This window comes from Pocillopora verrucosa, chromosome 7 (assembly GCF_036669915.1).
Source record: "Pocillopora verrucosa isolate sample1 chromosome 7, ASM3666991v2, whole genome shotgun sequence".
NCBI classification, from domain to species: Eukaryota; Metazoa; Cnidaria; class Anthozoa; order Scleractinia; family Pocilloporidae; genus Pocillopora; species Pocillopora verrucosa.
Window position 1 is genome coordinate 3,073,810 of NC_089318.1, and position 26,648 is coordinate 3,100,457.

Below are 26,648 nucleotides of genomic sequence, written 5' to 3' on the forward strand. Positions count from 1 at the left end.
GTAAGAGAAATTTTCTCGATCTGCCTCACAATTGAGTTGAATACAATCGATTAAACATCCTTTATGTAGTTGAAACTCATTATCACTAAACGTAGAATTAACAAAATTTGCGTGGGCAATTTGCCGACATCTTTTGAAATGGTTACGAAGCTATCAACATGAAAACAATGTTTACTTAGTTACTTTCGGAAAGGTCGATAATCTACTTCGTTCTCACTTTTTTTCTCAAAAACCTGAGGTTTCTGTAAACACCTCGCTATTCATACCAAGCCACTTTGCTCGATAAATTATTATCATTTTTCCTCCAGGTCCATTCGGCTCGCCACACTCAAAAGCAATTTGCTCCAAATCATTAAAGATTAAGAATCCTAATTATAACCAAAACAGGCCTATATTTATGACTGCTTACTTAAAGTCAATTACTTTAGTTTAGCCAGTTTCGTTTCTTAAGTTTTTTTTCTTCTTTAATAATTGGAGCCTTGCGATGATAAAAAATCGAACAAACGAATAAAATTCTTGTTAACGAGAGACCTGTTTAATTCAACAATTTTCTTAAAAATCGCTTTTTAAATTTACATTTTTTTCAGGCCTATCCTAGTTACGGGGGTAACGTACATTTACAAAGACATCTGTATTTGCATGTTTTGCTTACGTTAAAAAAAATTCAAAAATGTTAAAAAACAAAAATCACCTGATGGATCTTTTAGTCATGGCAGACTCTCTTAATGATAAAATTATTCAGATATTAAAATTGTTCCTTTAATGTAATTAGCTCAAAGGCTTTTTGGCAATTGACGACATTAAATGCAACGAATAAATTGCCTTGAATTACAAACGCCTGAAGTAGTATTTCGCAAGTTAAGGGCGTAGATAAATTTTCTTCGAAATCTCCTTTGTGAGTTTCAAGGGTGTTTTCACTGAAATCTCGGCAAATTTTCAAAGCCGCGTGTTGATAAAAGCACTTGACTTTATTCTGCCAAGTAAATATTACGTGTACTGGTGGATGGATTTTAATTAATATTTAAAAGTGGTTTTCTTGAGTGAATTTCATTTACCAATTGAATATTATCTCCCACGTCTTCTTTCTAACAAAGTCTTGAAGTCTTTGGATCATAAAATTCCTTTGCGAGGTAAATATAAAGTCGCGTACCTCTTGTTTAGACTTCATTTAACACCTGTGAGGACGGTCCGACCGACCTGCGTTTTAAACATCCAAAAAAGAGAGAAAAAGTTAATTGAATTTTTAGGAAAGATAATAACATGCAAATTGTTAATTTTGTTCAATGAAATGGTCTTTCTGTACCTCACAGATAATTTGCAGGCTTATCTCCAAGATTAAACCTGCTATAATTTATCTTGAGCGTCGGCCAGTAGTTATCTACTTTGAAGTGGATTTACTTTGTCCAAATCGCGTCAACCAATAAATTGCGTCGAGAGCAAACATTTGCTGTCAGTTGTTTGTATTGTTTTCTGCCCTGAGCGACAGAGCAGAAACGGGCTGGAGTGCTTGTAAATACATTCGTTTACCCGTCCTACGAAAAGCCCTTTGTTTGTCGCTAATTTGATTAATGGAATTGTGGACCTTAGTGAATCACCCGGGGAGGGAGTTTGGTGTTATTTCTTTCAGACGGTTGCCGCTTAATAGCTTCTGTCAAAACGTTATTCAAACAAAACAGCGGGACCGATGGCCCAAATAGGCTCTTAACTATCAATTGAATCTAATTAAATTACTACTGTGGCACTGACTCTCGACCAATCAGATGGGAACAAAGACAAGCCAGACAGCGACACAATTAAACACAGCTCTGTGATTGGTCGACAAGCTCATTGCAATGCAAATAGTTTTTACAAAGCAATTATCTTTCGACAGTTTCTCTTACACTTGCAACTAACATTGGCCCAGAGAGGTTTGTCGTACGCGAATGGTTTAGAGCGCCATGTCAGATCGAGACCATTTCTCGCAATTTGGCAGTGTCTCGGAATTCCACCGGGAAATTCCAGCCGATTCGGACGATCAGAAATCGAATCCGATGCATACCAAGCAGGAGAAGGACGACATAGAAGTCAAAGACCCCTTATTAAAAGGTAAATTCTTAATTTAGATCAGACAGGCTATAATGTAATGTTGAAAAGTTTCAAGTGACACAGAAAACATTAAGCAAAGTAACACCTCATTGCAAAGTCAATGGTCGAGGATATAGGATACGTCTCTCCTTTGTAACTGCTTGCTTGTGGCACAAAGCTCATTGTATGTCATTTTGGAGAAGACCAAGCTGCTATTTACAGCACGGAATCTGCTGCGCGCCACAAAGCTCTTCTGGAATAGATAAAACTCATATTTATTTCAAATATAAAGCTGTTACCAATATTACTGTGGACATTTTTTTCTTTTCATTACTGGTATGAATACAAATCGAAGATACTTGGGTTGTGTTGGTGACTTTGTGAGCATTTGAAAAAATTCCCAAGCGTGCTTGTTAATTCACGTTGTTCATAAAGGTTTCCACGCAAAGAGGAAACGAGAAGAAGAAGAAACATCAACAGAAGAGCTTAGCATCAGCAAACGCCGCCACAGAACGACATTTACGCAGGCTCAACTTGATGCTTTGGAAGAAGCATTTAACCGCTCCCAGTATCCTGATGTATTCACGAGGGAACAGCTTGCAAAGGGAATCAACTTGAACGAGGCCCGAGTACAGGTACGAAACTTGAAAGAACCACAAATTGTCTCTTGTCTCTCTCTCTCTCTCTCTCTCTCTCTCTCTCTCTATTTCTTGTCTTCTAGGCCTGCGCTCATGGGCGGCCAAGGCTAATCGAATCAATAGCTATCTTTGTTTTTGTTATTACTTTCAATTAAAAGGACACAAAAACATCTTGGGCTACCTGCACGTTCGAGGAAAAAAGAGAATTGGAATTAACAGCGCTGGGATTAAACTTATTTCAAAAGCGCGCACTTTTTGGTGATTGACCCTGATGGGCGCGTCGCTTTAAGGAGAATTTCTGTTGAGAGAAATGTTAAGTGTTAATCTGTAAAGCTTAAATTAGCTTATGACGATACCACGCAAGCGCAGTAAAGCTTCCACCTGCTTTGCGGCGCACGTGTGTATATGGTGTGAACAGACAGTTTAATTAGCAGCTGTTGGAAGTTATTACGGAAAGTAAACTTACCGCATCGATCTGACTCAAGAGGCCTTAAAATTGAACGCAGAAATTATTGTGGTCAGGGAAGAAAAATGTTTCCACTTTTCAAGTCCAAAGTGTAGGCGTCTTATCTAGTCCGTCTGGAGAATACAATGGTTTTCTCTAGAACAGGGCAAATTGTCAAGGTTTCTGTTTACCTAAGTTGAAGAATTTCGCGCATCTATTATTCAAGGAGTACCTTTTGTATCAATATGAATAAGGGCGGCATTTGTTTTGTGAAAGCGTATTTAGACGCAAATGACACTTTTTACAATTTCTTAAGTTTGCCATTAGCAAATTATTATATCGGAGGTCTGGGCGAAGTGGAAATTGAATTATCGGGCAAATTCGCTAGGAAAGAACACGGCTGCGTTTTTGCTCGCGTCAAACTTCTTCTGGCGAATTCTACACCGGATTCATTGTTGCAACATGTTATAATTCTGAGGTTTAGGCTGAGGTCTATGGCTTGATCGAATATCTTAGTAAATAGAGTTTAAAAAAACCATAAGTGGCTTTTTAAATTCATTCATCTTTGGATGTCATTAATAAACAGTAAGCACTTGAAAAACAAGTATTGTCCGATAGGTGTGAAGGGCTTGACAGAACTCAACCTGCTAAGCAGTTAAAATAAACATTGAAAAAAATTTGGCACTAACCTTTGGCCGAAAAACGTGAATAAAATAATTGAAGATAATTTTTTCGTACTTGCTAGTTAAGCGGTTACACAAATTGTTGGTGAATCTCGAATCGCAGAGAATTAGTTTTTCCGAAATTACCCACTTGAATGACTCTTTTGTCCAATCTCAAAGCGAACCCGCACTATTTCGTAAATTTTTAAGCAGAACAAGCATTTGGTCAAATTGAAACAAGATAACGAATTTAACTTCGTCGCAGTTGTTGATAGAAGCCTCAGATAACTGATTAATTTCAAGAGCGGTGAAGAAAAGCCAATCTCTTACACACGGCCGCCTAATTCCAATGAGCGTACGTGTACGCTTCGTTTAGCCACTTCTTAAGTCTTAAGAAACCGTTTGAGATTTTTGGATATTAGTGTAACGGCGAATTAAAAAGAATTCCTTGTGTGAAAAATATTCACTAAGTCCCGACCAGAAACAGAGAGATAAAGAGATTTATGAAAGCGAATTTGGGACTTCTCCATGTGTAAATTTGCCAAATTTGCAACGCTTCATTTACCGCAAACCTGCTTTCGTGATGTCGAAAGAAACTGAGCCAGCTATGATTATGAATTTACTAATCTATTGTTTATTTTTCAAATAAGAACAACACGTTCAGACCCAGAGAACCGTTATATCAACAGGGCTAATTCAAAATTTAACTAAATATTCCTTTTCCAAATAGAATTTTAAATAGCTTGGTCTAATCAATTCTTTTTAGAGACACACCTCTTAAATTTCGATGAGTTGTCTTACATTACGTTTCCTATACGTTTGTGCTGAAACCAGGACGGAAATTTTTACGTTTTACGCAAGTAAAATACATGAAGGTATAAATGGCAACGTTTCTGATTGTAAAATGGAAAACTACAGCGGAGCTCTGTCAATTTCTGGACGATTCTGTACTTTATTGTGATAATTGATCATTATTGATAGGAAGTTTTGCCCTAGAATAAGCTGTGTAACAGATAGCTCATTAGCTCTTTTGATACAATTTACCGTATGGCACGTGTTATTAATATTTCAGGTAAATAAGTTTCGTATTGCCTGTTGAATATCATCTCGGCGGGAGAATAGAGTTCTTTCATTAGTCGAGTAGGCAGTTAATAAGCTGGGTTGAGTTTTCCTAAACATCTATTATTCAAATGCAGGCTGTGTTGTCGTGTTTTGACAAACAATTTACCACTCCGCACAAAAGTTGAAATAAAAGATGAGGTTGATATATTTGCGAGCTGTGAGTTTTTGAAATGATACGCTATTTATTGGCACGGGAAAGAACTCGCTGAGCTTTACGCGTGCCACGTGTTACAATTGGGTTTTCTCGCTTGAAAAATACATGGCTAAAGGGGTGATCAAACAGTTTTCGCTCGCGGACAGATTCGTTTTTGGTTTTTTTTTTTTAGTTTTTCGAACAGTAGTACATACACATGAGAGTTTCTAAAGCCTTTCTCTTTGTGCTGTAACATCATGTACTTTGACATGCTGAGACACCTTGCCCTAATTAACAAAGACCAAAGAACGGTGCTTAGAAATTACTGAAGATTGCAAATTAAAAGTAACACAGAAAGTTTCAAACCCAGTTTCATTGCTCTCGTTTTAACGACAATTGATCATAAATGGCTGCAAGATCTTCGCACTTCGTTAATTTTGGTTTTCAAGTGTTCATATACCTGCAAAATTCCGTTGTAATATTTCGAAATTAATCCCTGAAATCTTCTTTTCTTCTTTTCATTTGTAAAGAGTAAAAAAACCTGTCCGATTGTTTTCTCTTCCGGAAATTCATACTAACAACTAAAAGAATGGGGCTATATTTGTGCCTTTTAAAATAAAAACCGTAATTCTTTTTAGCAATTTTCTTTTCGGTGAAGAAATTGGATCTGCTGTATAAAAGTTTTGAGACAAAATTAATCTCCCTACGATTCACGATTATTTCGACGCCATTGTAAATACACGTGTCTGTTGATGATTGCGTCGTGTCCTTTGTAAGGTGCATGCTTCACTTATTTTATTATCCCTTAGGGCATATTCTTATTTGGCTTTCAGTTCTGTATTTTATTGTCACTATGTTCCTATTGTTCTCCTTCTAAACTATCTTAAGCTTCCGTTTCACTACTGTCCACGTAGTAAAATATCTATTTACGCAATGCTCACTGATTCAAAAAATATGTTTTTCCTTTTCAATGTTCGACTGGAGTCGGCGCGATCCTAGTGCATGCATCATCGCGTTTTGCTGGCGAGTTACCGCGCGCGGGAGACAGTAGAGATAAAATTTAGCGATAAATGTGAGTACTTCTTAAAAGCAAGTAAAGATCTGATTGAAATAATTTTTTTTTCAGGTCTGGTTTCAAAATCGGCGGGCGAAACATCGAAAACAAGAACGCCAACACCCTCGGACGTCGTTCCCGTACCACTCAGGCATTTATTATCCACATGAAGGACTCTACTCTCCAGCTTCTCATCTTTACTTTCCAGTCCCTCCCATGACCTGCCCAGTCAGCTCTTTACCAGGCTCTAAGAATATCCTCGAAAGTCATAGCCCTTCCTCACGCCCAGTCCGCTCCCCCTGCCGATCTTGTCCGCCCGGGAGCCTTTGCTGTGGTGTGGGTCCGGCGCCTACTCCCCCTTGGAGTCCAGGCTTTGCACGGCCACTTTCGCCATCTAAGAGCCCTCTTTATGAGAAAGAAGGTTCGACGTCTCTCAGTTTGACACGAAATGATTGGTCATCCAAAAGCCTGGCGCTATTGAGAATGCGTGCTCAGAGTTATAGTCACGTGTTTGGTCCCTCATGTTTCTCCTGAAAATTTTACGCGCCAAAGGCTTGTTGATAAGCCAAGGACCTTGGCCTGAGATGGAAATTCATCGTGAGGCAATGACTAGTAAACGCGTGACGCTCAACATCAGAGAGAACTGATCTGCAAGAATACCTTAAAAAGACTCGTTTTGACAACGTGAGATGTAACAGTTGTAACGGATGGTTTAATGAATTTCCGTTTAACGTTAGCTGTGTACGGGGGTTTTTCACCTTATTTTTGTTGTTTTTTTGTTCTATTATTATCTTTTTTTAACACGGTTAGAGGTTTCTAAAGAAATATTTGTGAGTTCTTGAGGAATCGATCATTATCAGTCGTCTTAGGGGGGAGCGGAAGTGTAAGGACTTGAGGGGGCACGTGGTTTTCAGAGAGAACGGGGGGGGAGGAGATCAGGCGTCACTAACAGAGTATGAAGAGGGGAAGGGGACGATAGAATATGGAGTGTTCTGTCATCCCATGAATCCGCTCTCCTCCTCCCTCTTCCCTGTTTAAGGAGCCTCGCTACGCAGACTTTGTTGCAAATATTAAGAGAAATTAATTGCCAAGATTTTTTAATAACCTAACATGGAAGGGGAGGGGAGGAACTCTAAAATTAAAACTGTCAATGATGGGTCATTAGAATTCTAAAGAGCCTTATAGGGGGATCAGGTAAATCTTGTTGTGAAACAACCACCCCCCCCCCCCCTCCCCACTGATAAATAATGGGCGATCTCTAGGCAATATTGGGTTTTTTTATTTGTTTGTTTGTTTTTTTATGTTTAAGGGATAACTCTTCAAATTGGAGTTGAATTAACTTTTCAATTTATTCAATTTATTCTTGACTATTCGTTTTTGAGGGATATTTTGCTTAGCGCCACAAGATTGAAAAAAATCCTTTAAGAAGAGAGAGGTTAATGATAGAATACTTTAACATGGAAAAAATGATCAAAAACGTTGGTGGTCTTTTTCGACAGGCACAAAGTTTTAATTAAATTTTGTAGTATATTCACTAAATAAAGAGGGGTTTTCAAACAGCTTGTAGTTTTAAGTTTCTTATTTTAGTCTAGCGATATAAAATAGCTTTCTTTAGTAAAGAAGGGATGACGAAAAACCTAATGTCATCTTATTACCCTGAATTTTAAGTGTCGTTAAAGAGCCCTGACAAGTAGAAATGGTAAACCCATAAAAAATTGAAACATAATGTGTTTCGTTAAAATTCATTTTATGAAAGCAACGACCGCATTTTCTATCCGGCGCTTTTGTAACTCATGAGCAGGAGCCGAGTAATTCGGAAACCGTTTCTCCTGCTCTCTCAACATCCTACGTGGTCTATTACGCCAGTAAACCGATAAAAAATACGGTCTATTTGCGCGCACGTGATTAGACTGTTCGAAGGTCGTTGTAGTCAAGTATTATTAACCTCCGAGAAGCCAAAGAGCACCAATATAGCTTCCCTTTCGCTTACGTTATCTAAAAGGGAACTCTTTCCATGAGACATAGAGCTTAGTTTGACGGTATTTATTAAATGGCGTATAATTCATATATTTTCATCTCGTTTTCTCGGGCGAAATATCAATAAAATGTAAAAATTTCAGCATCCTTACGTTTCGCAATATAGTTTCAAGACGACACAATAACTCGCGGCTGGTTGAAAAAAGAGCATTCGGGATTTCAACTCATTAATAGGAATTGCATTTACCATGTTTTCAAGTATCTGGATCACTGAGTTTTGAATTAATTTCGTTTTTCTCTTTCGCGGTTTTCGGGGAAGAGAACCATTGTGCATTGTCTCGCAAAGTTAACTTGTTTTCAAATTCTATGTGAATCTACTTCATGCGAATGCATGCAGATGTTGTTGAGCGCTAAAGCGAACATTTAATTGTTACAATCATGTCAAAAAGCTAAGCCACAAAGCCCGAGTCGAAAAGGTGTCAGAACTATTTCATGGTTACATTTCAGATTTCAAATTATTTAAGGCTTGAACTCGCCAGAAAAAACAGATGAAGAAAATTATTAAACCCGCCGGTATGTTTTCACTCTTCACTCAGGAAACGTCAATTCGCGCAATAATATACTTAGGTTCTCCAACGCTGACGCACTTAAAACGCAGAACACATTCGCAATAAAGAATTGAATTCAAAATGAATTAATTTATCAAGATGAAAGATCAAAGCGCATTATGAAAGACAAATTTGTTGATAAAACTTGACTGATTGCCTGATGCGAACAAACTGGCATTTACAATTTGTGCCTTACATTTAGTATTAAAAATGATAATAATTCTATGTATCTGTCAAAGGCATTCGATTATTTACTTTAGTTGTAGCATTTTATTAACACATTTATATCAAGAAAACTGGCAATTGCAACAGTTTTCAATAAAAAAAATTCAGTTTTCATCAACACTGTCTTAAATTCCACTGCCGTCTTTTTTTTTTTTTTCTTATTTAACAGAAACTTCTTTTTAAATTCAAAGAAGTGGACGTGGACCAAAGCAAATCAAAATGTACTTAATTTAACATAGATGAATTATTTGCCCTGGGGGAAAATTCAAAAGTGTCGAGCGCACGCTTAGTACATTTTCCCTGTAGTTTTTAGTGAATGACTGACGTTAAAAACTTAAATTTTCAGTTTTTCGGTGCATCATTTAATTCTTAAAAAAAAGGAAAAATGAAATATTGCATTATGTAAACCCTCTGTAACCGAAGTTTGTTTTAACTAGGTTTAAACTGTCTTGTGAATTGTTGTATAACCTCCCAAAGATCAAACGGTTATAAAAATCAGCATATGAATAGCGGCTAATTTACGCACAAGTTGAAAAATGAGAAATGTCACGAAATTTTTAGGGAGAAAGCTTGTGGGTTAGTTATAAAGGACAAGTGTGTCCATTTCATTTTTAAAGAAATGTATATAGTTTGAAGACTAACAGAATGTTTCGCCATAAAGCTTTTTTTTATCTTTGACCTAGTTAGGACCTAGTAGAATTGGGAAATTTTATCTTATTATCCAACCCTGCTTCCTCACTGAAGTCTGCAACGATTTTCATTCAAAACGCTTGTCGAACTTGCGCGCCATCGTTTCACTCTGTGAACTTGTGTTCCCTTTACCCGGCCCGAGGTTCGTGAAGGTAAATAAATTTGCCAACGGCTCGGAATTAAGAGCTTCTTCATCAGATGAATCAGCCATCTTTGTTGCTTTTACGTAGTATTTGTGAAACAACGAAAATCGTCAAATCTTTCTTTATGTATTCGATGTATATTTATCATGTAAACGCGCTCCCTACACTTGGGAAGTGAATCTATCACTATCTTCGCGTTTGTCTTTACCATTACAAACAAGCCATGGTGCTGGAGTGTTTTCTGTTGGCATGAACATAGTCAGGTCCCTAACCCTTCGATGTCTTCGGTAAGCACAGCATAAAATGAGTAGAAAAATCAAAATAACCGCAACACAAAACACAACAGATACTGCAGCCCATATTTCTTGTCCAACGATGGGCGAAACGTTTGCATCTGACATTTTAAATCAGTCGACTTCAAATCCACGATGCCTGCGCCAAATATGATGACCCTTCTAGCCTGTACACATTTTTTTGTTTCCTTAAAACGTGGAATTCAAATACAGTTGTTGTCTTTTGACTTGAATCTTGTTACGTCGGATACACTTTTAGTTCCTCTTATTTTCAAAACGGAACTCCAAGTGAATTTCTCTCGAACTGATTAATCTACTGATATCCCCGTGGCTCAGTTCGAATTGCACCCCAAATGAATTCAGCTTTAACGACCAAATCCTTAACAATTCAACGTTGCTCTTCGAACAAGTCACTCTTACCGTCGCAACCGGTTTTTTTTCGTCAACACTCGGTGCTTTGCGGTGTACACGTAATTGAATTTTAAATAACTATTTGATTTTTCCGCTCACTCCTTGAAAAATGGCATATGGCTTCGAAAAGGTTTTCACAATTTGTCGATATCAAAAGTCAGTTTTTGTATTTCCATTTCTGATCTTTACATCAAACCAATTGTCTACAGACTGACAGAAAGACAAGGCCTTAGAGAGTCATACTGCTCGCCGTCATCTTTATATTTTCAGCTTTTCCAGCCGGAAAAAAATTAGACCGCTAAAACAAATAGAAAAGACATGGCTTTAATTTTCTTTGTGGGCTTTCCACGTACTCTATCAAACATTACAGGCGATTTTTGCTCCCCTGTATTGTTGAGCTTGGTAAGGGGTTGTTATTCTTTTTTTGTAACAAGAAACCCCACGTGCACCAGAACAAATTTACCTTTTCTCTACAGAGTACCATATTCAAATCGATTTCTTTACATTTTCAACCACGGTAATGTATATCAAGGTTTCCAGACTCTAAATAGTTCCGCGCTGGATTCTAAACTCATCGAAAATAAATGCGCTAGTTTCGAAGTATTAAAAATAACCTTATCACAATAATTTCATCAAACCCATAGGCCGGTAAGCAACGTTATCTCTCGTGCATATTAAATGTTGCTGGCCTTTTAAAAACTCGTTTCCATTTGTTTATTTGTTTTGTTTTCAATTGGCATTTCTTTTTGTTTTTATTGTTATTTCAAAATGTCGTTAGTCAGAAATAAGTTTCCTGGCTTCATTCAATTGCAGATCGTATCATGATTGGCACTTATTTTGTTGCCCAATCTCATATGAAATTTAAATTTTGAAGTATAAAATGCCGCGTTAATGATGGGAACTTATACTCGGAAATTAAAAGCTTTTCCGGTCATAACCATCTTTGTTTAAGAGCAAGCGGATACGTCATCAGGTTAAATTGATTTATCTGTCGAAACTTTGTCAACTCATCCGTCAAAGTAAAGGTGTCTTTAATGTATTTCGCATTTATTATGTCAAATGAAACTGACAGTTTGAATAAATGGAGAAAAAACTTCATCACAAGCTTTTCAATTTGCCTTACGAGAGTGTTTACTTTTAACGGATGGAGCAAACATTTCTTCCCTGAAGACCGTTGATAGATATTGAAGAGATAACGCTTGACTCCATCTCGCCCCCAGAGCCTCCCTTTGCGTTTATAGAAAACTGAGAGGCGCTGGTGAAGAGAGTAAAGTTTTAAGATTCTCGTAACATAATGAGTCAGGAAAACTGGTTTGATGCACGAGTTCGAGACTGGTATAGAGTTGGCTGAGAAGTAGAGGTTTTCAATTACATTACAGGAACATGTTATCACCTCTACAGTTCTCCTAAGATCATCATATGCGCTCGCGTATGGTGAATATATGGAAACAGCGCTCATCATTCATAAGACGCAATCCCATTCCCCAAGGCTCTCTCCTCTATCGCGCATGACTGACGACAACAATTTGGAAGGACCTCTGGGATCGAAAATTAACTCTCTCCCAGAGTCCACGTCTCCTTCGTTACGTGTTCATAAGTAAAAACGGGAGGCTCCAGGGAAGAGACTGGAATCGAAATTAAATATGGCGGTACTGATGCAGTGATGAGGGCGGAAAATGTTATTTGATTATTTGATAATATAACAGTTAAAGAAAATATGAGACAGAGAAAATGTTTCACAGTAATCAGTAACATTTGAGATAGTTTTTCAAAAAGAATGTAACTTAGTATTCAATTTAAATTGTCCACCATGAAGAATTTCTAAGGCTGACGTTTGAAGCATTGGCTCTTTCGTCAAAACGATAAAACCAAAATATCTTGTTATACCCCTCCGTCTCTCCTCACAGATGTAGCACTACAGTTTCTTAACTAACTTTTCCCCTTTATTTTTGTTTTTAAGGCCGGCAATGGTGAAATTTTGCTTTAAATATAATGTTGATATGATTACGATCCTGTCAGTTCAAGACAATAACATAATATATCTTTTAGTCATTAAGTACGAAATTCGTGAAAATCTACGTACCGTCACAATTATTAAGTTACAGGAAAATTTGAACTTGTTTAACAAGGAAGGCCTCTCTATTCCGTTGTTTCAAGTTCCGGGAATTTCACCATCGCGTTTTTTTACATTACGTCGGTTTACAAAGGCTGTTCTTAAATTATTCAAAAGCGGTCTCTGCTTACAGTTCTAACCAAGATGTGTAGTCTTGAATGTGTAACATAAATAGATCAACACCAAAAACAGGTAAATTTACCGGTTGAAATTTGAATTTCGCGTTTAAAGACGTGTGTCCATAGAGAAGTCGTTGTACAAACAAGATCGTACGGAACCTGTTTGCTCGTGATTTTTAACTTTTTTCGACCTTTTCATGTCTTTTCCTTCTGGTTGAGAGAACCGCAGGTTGTTTCCTTGGTCGAGATTCGAAAGCGTTAACCTTCTCAGTTTGTTGTCATCCTGAAAGATATTAACGTTCCCTTGATGGGTGAAGGTCCTATTTCCGGACTCGTCGATGCACACCGACGTTTCGGTAATGCTCTCAAATTCCATGGATCTATCCAGGTCGTCAGCATTCTTTTCCATATCGTTGCCTTTCCTCGCACATTTAACGAATATCCTGCAGCAATAGATTGCGAATAAAATCGTAATTAACCCATAAAAAACAGCACAAACTGCCAAAAGGGAAATCGCTTCTCGTATAAAAGGCATCTTCTTCACCTTTCGCTCGCAAGACTAAAAACTGCCACCGAAATTCACAGCTGTTTCTGAACAGATTGCGTAAAACTTGAAAGTTTTGAAAATGAAAAGATGTGAGCTAGCCTTCTTTGCTTTGTTAAACTGTAGACGTTAGTCCTCGGCACTTTGCTGCGATTGGCTAAATTTGAAAATAACGCTCTAATTGAAGATAAAAGCCCAATGAATTCTCTTTTTGTTACATTGTTTTAAGGGCTTCGGACCGGAGGTAGCTCACACCACAATGAACACTTTCATAATAGTGAAACTTAAATCTTACACTTCAAAAAGGTTGCATCTTGATGATGAAATGATTTGGAATTAACTGTCAAAAACTCAGTTTAGTAAATTTTGGTAGGAGAAAGATGCATTCAGGTTTTATGCACCAGTAACGTACAAGGGAAACTGATTCCAGTCTTAAACGCGAGCATTGTCGTCGACGAACATGAACTTTGTGTTTGTTATGAAAACTAGGAAATTGGCCAAGATAGACTGTTTTATTTTCACTTATTTATCACATCATAAGTTTTCCTGTCTATCTTTATTTGTGGTTAATCCAAAAAATAAAATCAATTCAAGTTATTTTTTACTTAAAACTGATTTTTCTAATTTAAGTTTCCGTTCGTGATATACTAGCAATAACCAACATACATACAAAACAATGGAATAAAATCCACCAATCGCATTGTGTATATCCCACGGTGATTGACAGCTGCATCACTGCCAATTATCGGACGGGTTTAAAAGGATATGAGTGTTTTCTTATATGTACTGAGCTTCAGAATCCGCAATACACAGTAAATTCCGAATATTCGTTTCCGGCACGAAACGAGGAATACTTACTCTACCAGGCCGTTGGAAAGGACTTGCAAAAGATTCGCAATTAATGCCAGACCTTTTTTTGCGTCTCCTCTTTTTTTCGTTTGCAAAAGGAAATCTTCCTGGACAGCTGTTTGGCTGCAAAATCAGCTAATTGCAGTAATCACTGTTTGACCCTTTGATGCCCAAGTGATAAGCATCTTATTTCTCCCTACAATATCGGCCCTGAAGCATACATTGAGGTCATGAGAATGAAGGAAATTATCGCGAACTCAAAGATTAAGCTCTCTATTGTCAAATTCTTCTTGCAAGTACCATAGGAAACTAATTTGAAATTAAAATTCAAACCGGTTCGCTAGCTTAATTAGAGAGGAGCGTACATAATCCATGGCTAGTAAATTTTTGCAACCAAGAGACAATTTGCCCAGTTCAGCGTTAACGTAACTACGTTCTTCCTTGCTGAGGGTCATGCGTTTAACGCATGGGTGCATCTGACTAAACAATTGACTACAATTTTCCATCGTCGATAACCTTAATGATTGAAATGACGTCAACAATGTTCAAATCTGAAGTGAAACCACAAGACGCAGCCGAGTAGTTTCACTGCAAAGTTTTGAACATTTTTGACGTCATTTTTATGATCAATAAGGTTATAGCAATGGAAAATTTTGATCAATTTGATTTTTACATGAACATAGAAATTTTTATGCCAAGTGAATGCGCCAAATTCGTTTGAAAAATTGAGCGCGCGTTACATGATCGACGGTTGCTTCGCTGTTTGTTTTGATTTGCCAGAAAAAAAATGGATGGCAATTGACTCTGTTGCCCTGAATCGTTTTTATACGGCCCTCTTGATTTTAATTTTTGTGCCATTTGCTTCGGCATCGGGAAGTATTTCTACGTGGTTGTCCGTCTTTCAACTTTGCAAACTGATAACCGGATTCGTAATTCTGAAGATTTTCCTCCGCTTTATCTTCTATCTCGACAAGTTCTTCTTCAAAATTTCTTCAAGTATGCCGGTCTTTGAATTACCTATTAAGTCAATTTTATTATCTCTAACCTTAAGTGACTTTAAATTTTTAAAATCATATATCTAACCTTATTGACAATAGTTCTTGCGCGCGAGAATTTCTACAAATAATGTAGAACACCTTTCTATTAATGTCATTTAATTTTAAATAAGAATCTTCTCCCAAGAACCCAAAACATTTTAATTTACACAACATCTGAAAAAGTAAAACAATCTATTCAAATAAAACGGGTCTCAAATAAAACAAAGTCTGTTATCCGTGACAGAATTTCTCATCGGTATTCTTTTCCTTGGTATCACCGAAATCAACGCACCTTCCTCTGTCAACAAAAATTTTCTGCCCAATATTTCAGTTAAAAGGGCGCCAAGAACAATTATCTTACTCCTCTGGAAAGAATAGTCCTGAATTATTCGTTCAAGAGTTGTGTACTGAGACAAATTTAAGCCATGCGCACCAAGGGGGTAAATTGAGATGAACCTTCTCATCTATCGTTTGACGCTACATACTAAAATCGCTAATGAAAAAGCGCACATGCCAAAAGAACAGAAAAGTAAACTTCCAATTACCATGCATGGATCCAACAAAGGTAATCTCAACATACGCTACGACAACCTAGATAAGTCGCCCTCCAAGTTGACTTTGACTTTGGCGACAAATTTCGCCCGTGTTGATAAAACTTTAGTGCGCAAAATTTCTAATATTCAGGACTAAACTTAAACACGGATTACCCTCGGCGCACACTTTTCACACTTTTCAGGAACAAGAAAAGTCCCGCGCCTTTTGTGTCTGCAAGGTAACAAGAAACTGTCTTATACAAGGAATTTCTGCGCAGGAGATACCAACAAATGAATCACAATTATGACCGATGCTTTTGAAGCAATTAAAAAAAAAACTGCGTTTGTTTCTCACCTCGGGCCTCTCTAAAACAAAGGTGTCTCTCTGTGTGTGGATAAAAATTCTTGATTTTGAGAGGGGTATTGACGATTTTTTCAGGAATATTACGGTTGGCCGTGATTCAGGCACAAAAATTAAAAACGAACAATCAGAGACAAGCGTCAAACTTAGGAGCGTTTTAAAGAAGAAGAAGAATAAAACACGTGAAGGTGAAGCGTCAAAACATTTTCATCACGAGGACTTGTCGTCTTTTTTTGAAAGCATCCTCTTCAATGAAAGTCCAAATCTGGCTCGAGTCTTGTTCACCGATCGTTTGTGTATCGACGCTCCGTGCTCGCTGTCGTTTACAGGCCGATTCACGCTTTGTTCTGAAGAGACAAGACCACTGTCCTGTGTGCTCACGGCCCCTGAGGCCAAATTGTGAAGGTACTCTGACGAGGAAGCAGCACCATCAGGAACCCTGCTGTGCAAGTGCTCGTAGATAGATGGATCACTGCCATCTCTGCACTCGTGATGGCAGTTATGATCAAAATCACGTCCGTATGCAGGGTGGTTACATCCGCGTACGGAATCAAAGCTCTTACCACGAGGTCTTGCCCCCAGTAATTGCCGATTCCTTCGTGTATGAACGCACTCTGTTGAGCTGCCACTAGACATTGTGTCATGTTCCGGAACTTTCTTCCAGGTGCGCCTTGATCTCAAGCCACTAGAGCCAGGCTGCAGAGCGGGAAATACATCGTCACCGGCTCTTTGTCGCATCACAGGATACCCATCCTTACTGGATCTATACTGTGCCACAGCATACCCATCGCCATTGTCACTACCATGCCTCCTTTCACTTCTCCACGCTTTTCCCTCACGGAAACTCAAGATGTAGTAGGGTTCTGTGTCGACTGGTGAGTGCCGAGTATTCTGGAAGTGGGCAGCTTGGCCGCCATACTCACCATCCCCATCGGCAACGACACCAGGACACGAAAAGCCCGTCCGGCAACCCAGATCATCGTTACTATGGTAACGCGGACCGTTTCTATGGAGGGAACAGGGTGCCTTGTGTGCAGCCGAAGTTGGAGCCCTTTGAAGAATGCACCAGTCCCACCTAGAGGAAGGAAAGGAGGCACATCTTGTCATTCCTCCGTTTGTACGACTGGGTGCTTGGGTGCGTGACGAAGAAAGTTTTTTGGGCTTCAACCTACCCGTCCTGGGCGGCCGGGTTGAAGAGGCCGAGGGAATATCCTCGGTTCCAGGCCTGTCCAGTCCCCCTCTGGCTCGTCTTCGTGAGAGCGTGCGCTGTTGTTCTTCGGTGACGGTGTCTAAATCTGCCTGAGGCTGTTCTACGTGCTCTTCGTAGCCTGAGTCGGGCGAGAAAGCGCTGTACGCGAAGAAGAACACGGCGCTGATGATGAAAAAGTTTATGGTAATTGACAGTAAAGCTGATGTTACAGGCCAGTTGATCATGATGTACCTAGAGACGAAGCATGCAAAATGGGAAGGGTTAATAGACGAGAAATTTCCTGCAAGCACTTACTTTGAAGAAGCTTCGTTCATTTATACTATTATGACAAACTAATGCGGTCACGTGATAGATTTCCCTACTTTCCCACCCCCTACGGAAGAGATATGAACTAACCTCAGTCCCACAAAGTGAGCTTCAATCCTCAGGGCAGCAGAGTAGATTTCAATTTCTTTGCTGAGTACAATCACAGTGGCCCCAACTGCTGGGTGATACTAGGACGAAACAAAGCAGGATGAGATCTAATTCAACATCCATCCCCTTAACCCCTTACACTCTCACATCAGTATGCATATTCTCCATACTGTTTGCTATACATTTCCTAAGGTGCTGACAAGGAGAATTAGCTTAACAATCCAGAGCTTCTGTAGTTGTTGATCATTTCGATAATTCTCATCACCCTAATGTTTGATTCACAGGAGATATTGTAAGGAGAAATTAGATGCTAGTCACTCTAACACATTAGGGATATTGAGCAAACTACCACGGTGACAGCAACAAGGACACAACAAAACAAAATATCTAATGGGCAGAATAATTGCCCAGCACATGTGTTTTTAAACTGTGTGCATTCTTAGCTGTCATTTGCAAAAACAACAATGTAAAAACACAAAATTTTGCATGGTTTGAGAACAGGAACCCTTACAGAAATTATTTTTATTTCCATTTGGCACTCAATGCTGCTCACATAATTTTATGCTGAGATTGACAAATAGCACTAGACTGATGATAAAAACTGAAAAATGAAGTAACAGTAGCTGGCTGAAGATCGCAGACTAGTTGGTGGTTTTGGTCAGCTACAGGCTCTTATCAACAAATCATAGGGACAATCAATAGCAACCAAAACTGATAAACAGAGATTGTGAAAAGCTGGTTCAAAACAAAATCATATACATACCGAGTCCTCGACATATTCTTCAAACAGGTTTATCTGCACAATCTGTTTCTCCTCAGTGAAACCCAAAACCATTGGCAGAGAGTAAAAAACAGTGGCAAGAGATTGTAACAAGGCTGACTTGTAATGAAGCATGCCCTGTTCAAGTAAGGAATAAAAAACATATTGCTATGATAGCTCAGTTGATTAAAGAAATGGTCATAGATTGAATCATATCTCACCATAATCACCACTGGCATTCAATGTCACCACTATAATCACCTCCAGCAAGGAGATTATTGAGGTGACATTAAACTCTAAAATGGCTGCCTTGCTTTTCGTCAATGTTACTGACAAAATTCAATTCCAAAGAGTACAAAGGACGCTGCCAAGTTTGGCCTAACAATTCTCAAAAGTATTTAAAAGATCTTGTTATATTCTGGTGGAAACTAATTGCCTTTCTAGATACAAGTAACAACAATGATAAAAGAAAATGCTCACTGCTATCTTAATTTACAGAACAGTTTGAACAACAAAAAAAAATTTACAGCAGAATTTGAAAGTACCTGAACAACTGTACAGTTATTTCCCTCAGGCTCAATGAATATTATCAAATTGTCCCCTCGACTTTGTCTTGAGGATTATTAAAAAATATTAACTTGGTCATTGGAGAATAATTATTATTTTACATAGACAAAAAGTGCAGTATCTCAATAGCTGTAACCTGTAAGACATGAGAAATTCAGCCCTTGAGTGAAAAAAATTATATAACTACGATATGTACTCACTGATCTTTCTGAACTTGCCAAAACTTTTCCAGATTCAGATAAAAAGGTTACTCTAACCATGAACATTCCTAAATGGAGAAATGACCAGAAAAAAAAAGATATTCCAATGTTACTTTGATTTGAATACCTTACTGTTAAGTTCAACTTCCAAACATTTCCAAACACAGTAATGACTTTTTCTGATATGCAGTATTAAAAACATTATCTTGTAGAGTAGATTTCATTCCACCTCAAGAACCCACTTGATAGAGTTAGACCCCAAAATCTGTTATCATTGGTTGTGCAATACATTGCGACATAAATATTGCATTTGTTCCATTTCACACAAAAAGCTGGAAAAAGCTTCATGGCAGTGAATAAAATCTAGGACTGGGAAATTTTGCATGTATACCTGCAGTGAGGAGCTAAAATATAGATAAATATAAAAGATAAAATTAAATGATAAGGAGAAACTAAAATTATGAGAAACATACAGTGAACAGATCTTTAAATGAAAAGGTTAACTTAAACTGCCAAGATCAAAAAGCTAATTCTTCTTACATGCACTGGGCAAGTCCTGAAAAAAAGCTGATCATTCCTCTAATTCTCAATACCTATCTGTTTGAAATCATCTTAAAATTGTGAAGAGAATTTATGAACAGATCACTATTGGCAGTCATTTACTGATTACTAACCAAGCTTTTCATTAACAGGAGAATGTGGCATCTCAAGATCCAGAAAAACCTGATAGCGCTGCCCTCTCATTAATATCTATAAAAAAAAACGAGTGAAAAGTGTGATAATTTGATAAGTGCTTTGTAAGCCCCGATCAACGTAATTTGGGGCGCTAACATGTAGTGTACAGTATTTCAAGACACAATGGATCAAACAGGGAAAAAAAAAATTGGGCAGCTTAGGATGTGAAGGTGAGAACTAACAATAGCCAGTACACTAAACCAGTTAATCTACGCTTAATTCTGAAATCGTACAGAGAAACATTGGATAATCCTTGCGCGAGGGCAAAATGGACTTCAACACCACTGTGCAGAACAATGAAAGGGATCAACAAGTCACGAGTTTTACTCGCGGTAACATTACAATGAAACTGCTTCCAAATTTTTACTCACTCGTTCTCCAGTGCTCAGAGATAAATTGGCTTCAGGGAAGGAACATAAAGTTTTCCCTCGAGAATCATCGCAATTAGAGCTAAAACAACGTAAACAGAAACGAAAAAAAAATTATCATTCACGAAACAGTTCGACGCGCCTATTTCTTAATAACCGAGCTTAAAAGACAATGAAAAAAAAAGGGCAAACTTACTTGAAAAGCAGGAACACTGGCCTTACATGACTAACGGTTGGCATGTAAGCGTAGTAAAAACTGACGTACAGAAATACAGCGATCCACAGGATCACAAAAACTGTACAACATGACATAAAAAAACGAACAACTGTGACTCCAACGAGGCGACTAGCGCCTACAGTCACATCTCTAGCGAACCGTACGATCCTCCACCTGCTCATCTTGGGCTTGGAACGCGCTTATAAAAAGCGTGCCTATAAACACGTTTTGTGAGATATTCTCGCAATTGGACTTTCCTCCACAAAATCACTCCCTTCCACCATCTTTGTTTTCGTCTGTGAGGTGCAGGGTTTCGCCCAGTCCTTCGTAGCCACTTGTAAATCTTATGGGGGCTGGGCTCCATATGTTTTGAAAAACAAGGCGGGGTCTGAGCAACAAAACAACAAGAGAAAGTCTCTTAGTCAATAAGGAATTCTGTTGGTTGTGCGGAAACTTACTCTTAATATACCTTTCTCCTTTGAAGAAGAGAAACAAAGGCATTTCGCCATCAAATATTGCAAAAAAAAATTCAATTTCAAAGTTTACGGAAATAGCCTGAAAGTCATCTTTATAAGAGCAACTCAGAGCACAGAGCGGAAAATAATTCCTCGCTGACCCTAACATCAACATGCATATTCTCCATACTTTTCTCTATACATTTTCTAACGTATTGAAAAGGAGAATTTATTAAAGTTCACGCGGCAACCAGAAGGAGAATTTGTTTAACAATCAAGAGTTTTTTAGGTCAGCGGTCATTTCCTTCATTCTCATTACCTTAATGGTTGATTTAGGGCTGATGTAGAAAGGAGAAATTAGGTGTTGATCACTCAGGGGTCTAGGGGTTACAGCTGCAAGCTAATAATAATAATAATAATAGTAATCTTTAATGAGGACGCCAACGTCACGAAATGGTTTACAGAAGGGTCCTCAGAAGAATACTAAGTTTAGATTAAGAACTAGTTAAACATACAAAAAATGTATAAGATTAAAAGAGTATATACAATCACTTAATCATCCGGCATCAAATATTGAAGAAATGTAAAATGGTTTCCGTGTTTACATAGCCTGATGTAAACACACGGGAGGTTGGGAGAACACGAGATAAGCGTAGGAAACCACGACGCGAAGCTTATCTTATACCGTTCCATATATCAGCGCTAAAATTTACTGACGACCAATGACCCCATCTTCTTGTGGCACTGGATTTACGAAAGCTACAGGGTGCTATTGTTAATTCTAACGCGTCCGTTTACAGTTATTAAGGAACTTACACAGCGATAAACTTATCGCCAGCGAAGCTGGGGATAACATTCAATTCGACGGTATATTAAAAAAAAACTAATTCATTTTGAAAATGATTTTTCATAAATGACCTAAGACCTATTCTTCGATATGACTTGTGCAGGCGTCATCGAAAGAGAGATGCCATTTATTTTCCCTTAGGGCCTCCAGTCTTCAACGATGCAAGCTTGGCCATTTCATGTCGCTGTTTTCCAGAGGACAACAAAGAAAGGTGTAAAATTTTAAATGCACGTTCACGGCGCATGGCTAAGCGATTTTGAAATGTTCAAAGTTTCAAGTTTCAAACGCACGTGCGTGTGGAGCTATATTTCTGCTCCTGAAAGTTTTTGTCTCACCGCGATCTCGTTGTTGTCGTTAAAGATTTTCTTTCTTAACAGTCGGTCGTGAAAAAAGTTTACCGTAAAAAATTGTTTTTTTAACAAGAAAGGTAAGAGATTAGCCATTAGTCTTATCATCCCTCTAAGGCCCTGTATATTTGCATGAGCTCGCTGTCAAGAGATGACGTAAGTGTTGTTTTGCCGCTGAATATTGTTTCCAGAACCTTTCAACAACTTTGATCCTATCGATGTAGTTAATTACCGATGTCTTTGAGCTGTCAGCGAAAGTAAACCCCTAATAAGTCTGAGGGAGTTTCCTTCCGTAAGAACAAAATATTACTCTGATGCGGACAGCTGTCCAAAAAATATCACACAGAAAGAACAAGGGGAAATTGACTACATTCATTGAAATCTTTTAAAATTTCGACATGAGAATAAAGCGTCTGTTCGACCTCTTTTTTCTAACTTGAAGTATACATATATCTAACATTGAAGTATACATATATCTAAGAATTATTAATAAGCTGTCGGTTTTTTCTGCATATGGCTTTTCTGAGTTAGAAAATATGAAACATTCTTGACATTTTTTGGTTGGTTATTTTTTTTTTTATTTGAACAGAACTCGAAAAAATTAGTTTCAACCAGGAAATCCCGCAAGATTTTGATGTTATACGGTACATTTGAAGAATTTTTTTTCAGCGGAGTTGAAGTGTCGTCAGTTTTTACCCCGCACACTTTCAAGATGTTGAAACAATTACGTGATCGCCCCCTGACAACTCTGACAAGAGAACACGATAGTAATCTAATTTTATGTTCTCTGTGAACGAAATGAGTGGGTCCCCTTCAAAATTCATTGGAAAGTTCAAGAACCTTGTCACAGGCGCCAAATAAAGTTGAAATGCTTGAGGGTTTTTTGAAAAACCCTGTGTCAAATCCAGCTGATCAAAATAGGAAATTGCAAAACTTTTTGCACCTGGCTGCATAATTATTGCACGAATGAAGCAGCTGGGTTCAGGAAACTTGCGTATGGTAAATTAACTCTATCGTCAATTGCTAATTGCAAAAAACAGTTGAATTTTTTCTGCTTTGATCGTGCCTGGATCCTAAACGTAAGAGGCTGACTTCGATTTAAAAGCAAATGCAGTTCGTTTTCTTTTAGATACAGTCAGGAATAGCTCACTGTCATATCGATCAATTAAGCCTCGAATGTACAATGTTGGACTTTATCAGCATCCGAAAACAATGATTGAAATGTGGTTTTTTATCTTTGGATGGTTATTTACAGTCCTGACTGTTTTTGAAAACGTTTTTGTGATGTACTTGATCATTACACGACCACAACTTCGTGTAACATCAAACTGGTTTGTGCTGTCCCTCGCACTGGCTGATTTCTGCGTCGGTTTAAGCTATTTTCCCCTACTTTTCGTTTCAAGTTTCTTCCCGTCACAGCTACCCGTCGACCACACAGGAAATTGGTTCAAAATCAGCCATACATTTCTCTATTCCTCAACGGCGAATCTTTGCGTCTTGACAGCAGATAGATACCTAGCAGTGACGATGCCTCTCAAGTACCTCTTACGCATGACAAATAAAAAGCTGATTTATCTGATCTCTTTGGCGTGGATTGCACCGTTGTTTCTTTTCACGTTACCTTCCATATTCGTTTATTCTGGCGGGAATGAGCTGCTCATTTTTGGCTTCGAAATGTTCAGAGTTTCGATCTTCCAGCTTGTTCCGAGCATTCTATTTATTTTTGCCATCTGCCGTCTCTGTTTCATAGCCCGAGACATTTCGCGGAAAGAAGCGGCCCTCATGGCTCAAATCAGCTATAATTTTCAGCCGCAACAAAATGCGACTAGAAAGAAATGCAAGGAAAAAAAGGCCTCAGTAAATATGATTATATTTATTATTGTGTTCTTCGTCCTTTGCCACATTGGGGGAAATTTTCGCTGTTTTTGTTACGTCTTCAAAACTTGCGTCGTTTCTGAAGGTTTGAAAAGAGCCATCCACATCTTTTTTGTTATGAACTCGGCCGTAAACCCAGTTGTTTACGCTGTCTTGAAGAAGGACATAAAGAGGGAGCTGATGAAAATGTGTGCGATGTGATTGCAAACGATTCTATGTTTGGGATCGGAGAAATTAAATTTTTTTTATAAATCATTATACAACATTGCGAAAATCCAACAAAATTAATTGAAAACATTTGAAAAGCCAGTGGAAAACCATATTTTGGTTTAGTAAAAAACGATGTTTTTTTCTTACAACTTTTGGTTAATTAAACATGTGTTTGGTTTGGAAAAGTGAGCAAAAAAAACGCGTCGCGGTTAAAATTGCACGCGTTTTGTGATGTAAATAACTGTTTACTATGACACCTGAAATCATGTACTAAATATAATGTTTATATGATTATTGATGTCATTTTAGAATGAAACTCCTGATTGAAGAATGAAAATTGTTCCTGTAATATCTCCAGTTTTTGTGTTTATGTCGGAAAGTAGTGCTTGTAGGATATTACACCGTGAAGCATCACGTGTTGTTATTGTCAAGCAACCAATGAATAGGTAAAAATTGCAGCTTAAGTTAGGCGTTTGTACAACATCGAGAGAATTAATAACAAAAATTGTAATAACAATGTATATAATGAATAAAAAGGCATTCTTAAAATGATTAATATCATGGTATCATTTATTTTTTGCTTAAGTGATTAGTTCACCCCAGACATGTCTGTAGAGTACAGAGAAACAGCGAACTGGCAAAATTTTTTTTTTTTTGTCTTTTAGGGCTCTTTCAGGGTATTCGTATATGTACAATTGCAAGGCAACCAAAAATTATAACAATTCGATTTCCTTACATTTCATGCTCCTATTCGTTTTTAACTAATTTTGTAATTGCCTTTCATTATATTTGCTTTTAAATTTTTTTAAATTTCCTTTCGACACGTTGCCAAAAAAATTGTTGTCATATCAATTACAGCTTGGCTAAGCTCCTTTCCAGATAAACTTTAAAAAAATGTTCTTCAACAAATTTCAAGGAGGTAAATAATTTCACTTCGCAAGGATATGAGGGGTTAAATAACTGACGGTCAGCTTAGAAAGCGTCACTCTCCCCCTCTCACGGGCCTATCAAGTTTGTTTGCAGTTCGCCAAGGGTCGGCCGCAGTGTCTTCCACAGAGAGCGAAATATAACTACGAACACTTTTATGCAGATCAGCTGGTTTATTTCAAGCTCACGATGTGGTTTTTCATCTTTGGTTGGTTTTTCACCGCATTTGTTGTTCTTGGAAATGTCCTGGTAATTTATTTGATCATCACAAGACCTCGACTACATGTTAAAACGAACTGGTTCATTCTTTCTCTTGCACTGGCCGATTTCTGTTTCGGGTTAAGCTATTTTCCCATGATTTTTACTTCTTATTTCAACGCTCAAATATCCACCGATCATTCAGGGCTGTGGTTCAAAATCAGCCATACATTTCTCTATTCTTCGTGTGTGAATTTGTGCGTGCTGATAACGGATAAGTATATTACAGTTATGAAGCCGTTGAGATACGATTCCTACATGACACGAAAGCGACTCTTGTCTGCGCTCGCCTTAGCATGGATTACACCATTTCTCCTGTTCACAGTACCCTCGTTTTTCACATATTCAGGAAGAAACGACTTATTCACGTTTGCTTTTGAAACATTTAGAGTACTTATTTTTCAGCTTGTGCCAAGTGTCGCGTTTGTTTTGATAACAGGACATCTCTTCCTGATAGCGAGAAGCATTTCGCAAAAAGAGACACTTCTACTCGCCCAACTCAAGTTTAATTTTTGTGAACATCCGAAAAAACGAGTTAAGAAAATCAAAGACAGGAAAGCTTCTATGAAGATGATTTTCTTAATCATTTTATTCTTCGTTCTTTGTCACATTGGAGGGAACTATCGTTGTTTCTGTTTCACATTCAAAATGTGTGTCGCTTCAGAGACTTTAAAAAAAGTTATTCACATCTGTTTTATTATAAATTCGGCTGTCAATCCTTTAGTATACGCTTTTTTGAAAAAAGATATGAAACGGGAACTGAAAAATGTGGCCATTGAACAAAAGCTGTCATTGGTTAGAGCCTTTAAGCGGAATTCACCAGACCCGGCAATCGAGCTTCGCTAGCTTATACTGATATCCGAATGGAGGCAAATCTTTTGCACAATTTTTACTCATATACTTTGTGACAAACCTGTCTCTAGCGGATGGTAGATGAAAGCGGAATTTTTTTCCTTTCTTACTAAACATTTCACAGGGAAAAATTGCCTTTGCGCATTCGAGATCTCGTCGAGTTTTTCCATACTTTGCAGTCTGACTGGCAGCGCGTTTGAGGAAGCTCACTGAATCTCAGTGATGTGCTGGTACTGCATCTACGCTACAGCCTTTTGGATAAAAACTTGCCAGTTTTTGAAATCACTTAGTTTCGTGACTCTGGAATGAAAACCGAGTGACAAACATGTCTTCGATAAAAGGTCTCTTGTGTAAATAATATTTTAGTGAGACCTAATTGAGCTTT

General features: G+C 38.0%; 4 protein-coding genes across 4 annotated transcripts; 3 read left to right on the plus strand and 1 right to left on the minus strand.

Moving 5' to 3' along the window:
• Positions 1–1,894: 1,894 nt before the first annotated feature.
• LOC131784557 (homeobox protein prophet of Pit-1) lies at positions 1,895–7,661 on the plus strand. Its single transcript, XM_059101378.2, has 3 exons — positions 1,895–2,085; positions 2,500–2,699; positions 6,191–7,661. The coding sequence occupies exons 1-3, from the start codon at positions 1,938–1,940 to the stop codon at positions 6,650–6,652; spliced, it is 810 nt and encodes a 269-aa protein (XP_058957361.2). The 5' UTR covers positions 1,895–1,937; the 3' UTR covers positions 6,653–7,661.
• A 7,641-nt stretch (positions 7,662–15,302) lies between these two features.
• On the minus strand, positions 15,303–20,781 carry LOC131784580 (seipin-like). The gene is made up of 7 exons (XM_059101401.2): positions 20,472–20,781; positions 20,279–20,357; positions 19,847–19,922; positions 19,173–19,240; positions 18,409–18,543; positions 17,628–17,725; positions 15,303–17,462 (listed from the first exon to the last, which is right to left on the minus strand). The coding sequence occupies exons 1-7, from the start codon at positions 20,672–20,674 to the stop codon at positions 16,232–16,234; spliced, it is 1,890 nt and encodes a 629-aa protein (XP_058957384.2). The 5' UTR covers positions 20,675–20,781; the 3' UTR covers positions 15,303–16,231.
• Positions 20,782–23,215: 2,434 nt separating this feature from the next.
• On the plus strand, positions 23,216–24,743 carry LOC131784578 (5-hydroxytryptamine receptor 6-like). The gene has a single exon (XM_059101397.2). It carries the CDS (start codon positions 23,318–23,320, stop codon positions 24,215–24,217), a length of 900 nt encoding a protein of 299 aa, XP_058957380.2. The 5' UTR covers positions 23,216–23,317; the 3' UTR covers positions 24,218–24,743.
• A 490-nt stretch (positions 24,744–25,233) lies between these two features.
• Positions 25,234–26,529, plus strand: LOC131784599 (octopamine receptor beta-2R-like). Its single transcript, XM_059101424.2, has one exon. The coding sequence runs from the start codon at positions 25,343–25,345 to the stop codon at positions 26,255–26,257; it is 915 nt and encodes a 304-aa protein (XP_058957407.2). The 5' UTR covers positions 25,234–25,342; the 3' UTR covers positions 26,258–26,529.
• Positions 26,530–26,648: the final 119 nt, after the last annotated feature.

Excerpts from the sequence above, each read along its gene's own strand:
- LOC131784557 (XM_059101378.2), top strand. The coding sequence starts at position 1,938 with ATGTCAGATCGAGACCATTTCTCGCAATTTGGCAGTGTCTCGGAATTC. Across the intron at positions 2,086-2,499 it reads CAAAGACCCCTTATTAAAAG|GTTTCCACGCAAAGAGGAAA; the intron begins GTAAATTCTTAA and ends TTGTTCATAAAG. Across the intron at positions 2,700-6,190 it reads TGAACGAGGCCCGAGTACAG|GTCTGGTTTCAAAATCGGCG; the intron begins GTACGAAACTTG and ends TTTTTTTTTCAG.
- LOC131784578 (XM_059101397.2), top strand. The coding sequence starts at position 23,318 with ATGTACAATGTTGGACTTTATCAGCATCCGAAAACAATGATTGAAATG.
- LOC131784599 (XM_059101424.2), top strand. The coding sequence starts at position 25,343 with ATGTGGTTTTTCATCTTTGGTTGGTTTTTCACCGCATTTGTTGTTCTT.
- LOC131784580 (XM_059101401.2), bottom strand. The coding sequence starts at position 20,674 with ATGAGCAGGTGGAGGATCGTACGGTTCGCTAGAGATGTGACTGTAGGC. Across the intron at positions 19,241-19,846 it reads TCCTGTTAATGAAAAGCTTG|GAATGTTCATGGTTAGAGTA; the intron begins GTTAGTAATCAG and ends TTCTCCATTTAG. Across the intron at positions 18,544-19,172 it reads TGGCAAGTTCAGAAAGATCA|GGCATGCTTCATTACAAGTC; the intron begins GTGAGTACATAT and ends TTACTTGAACAG.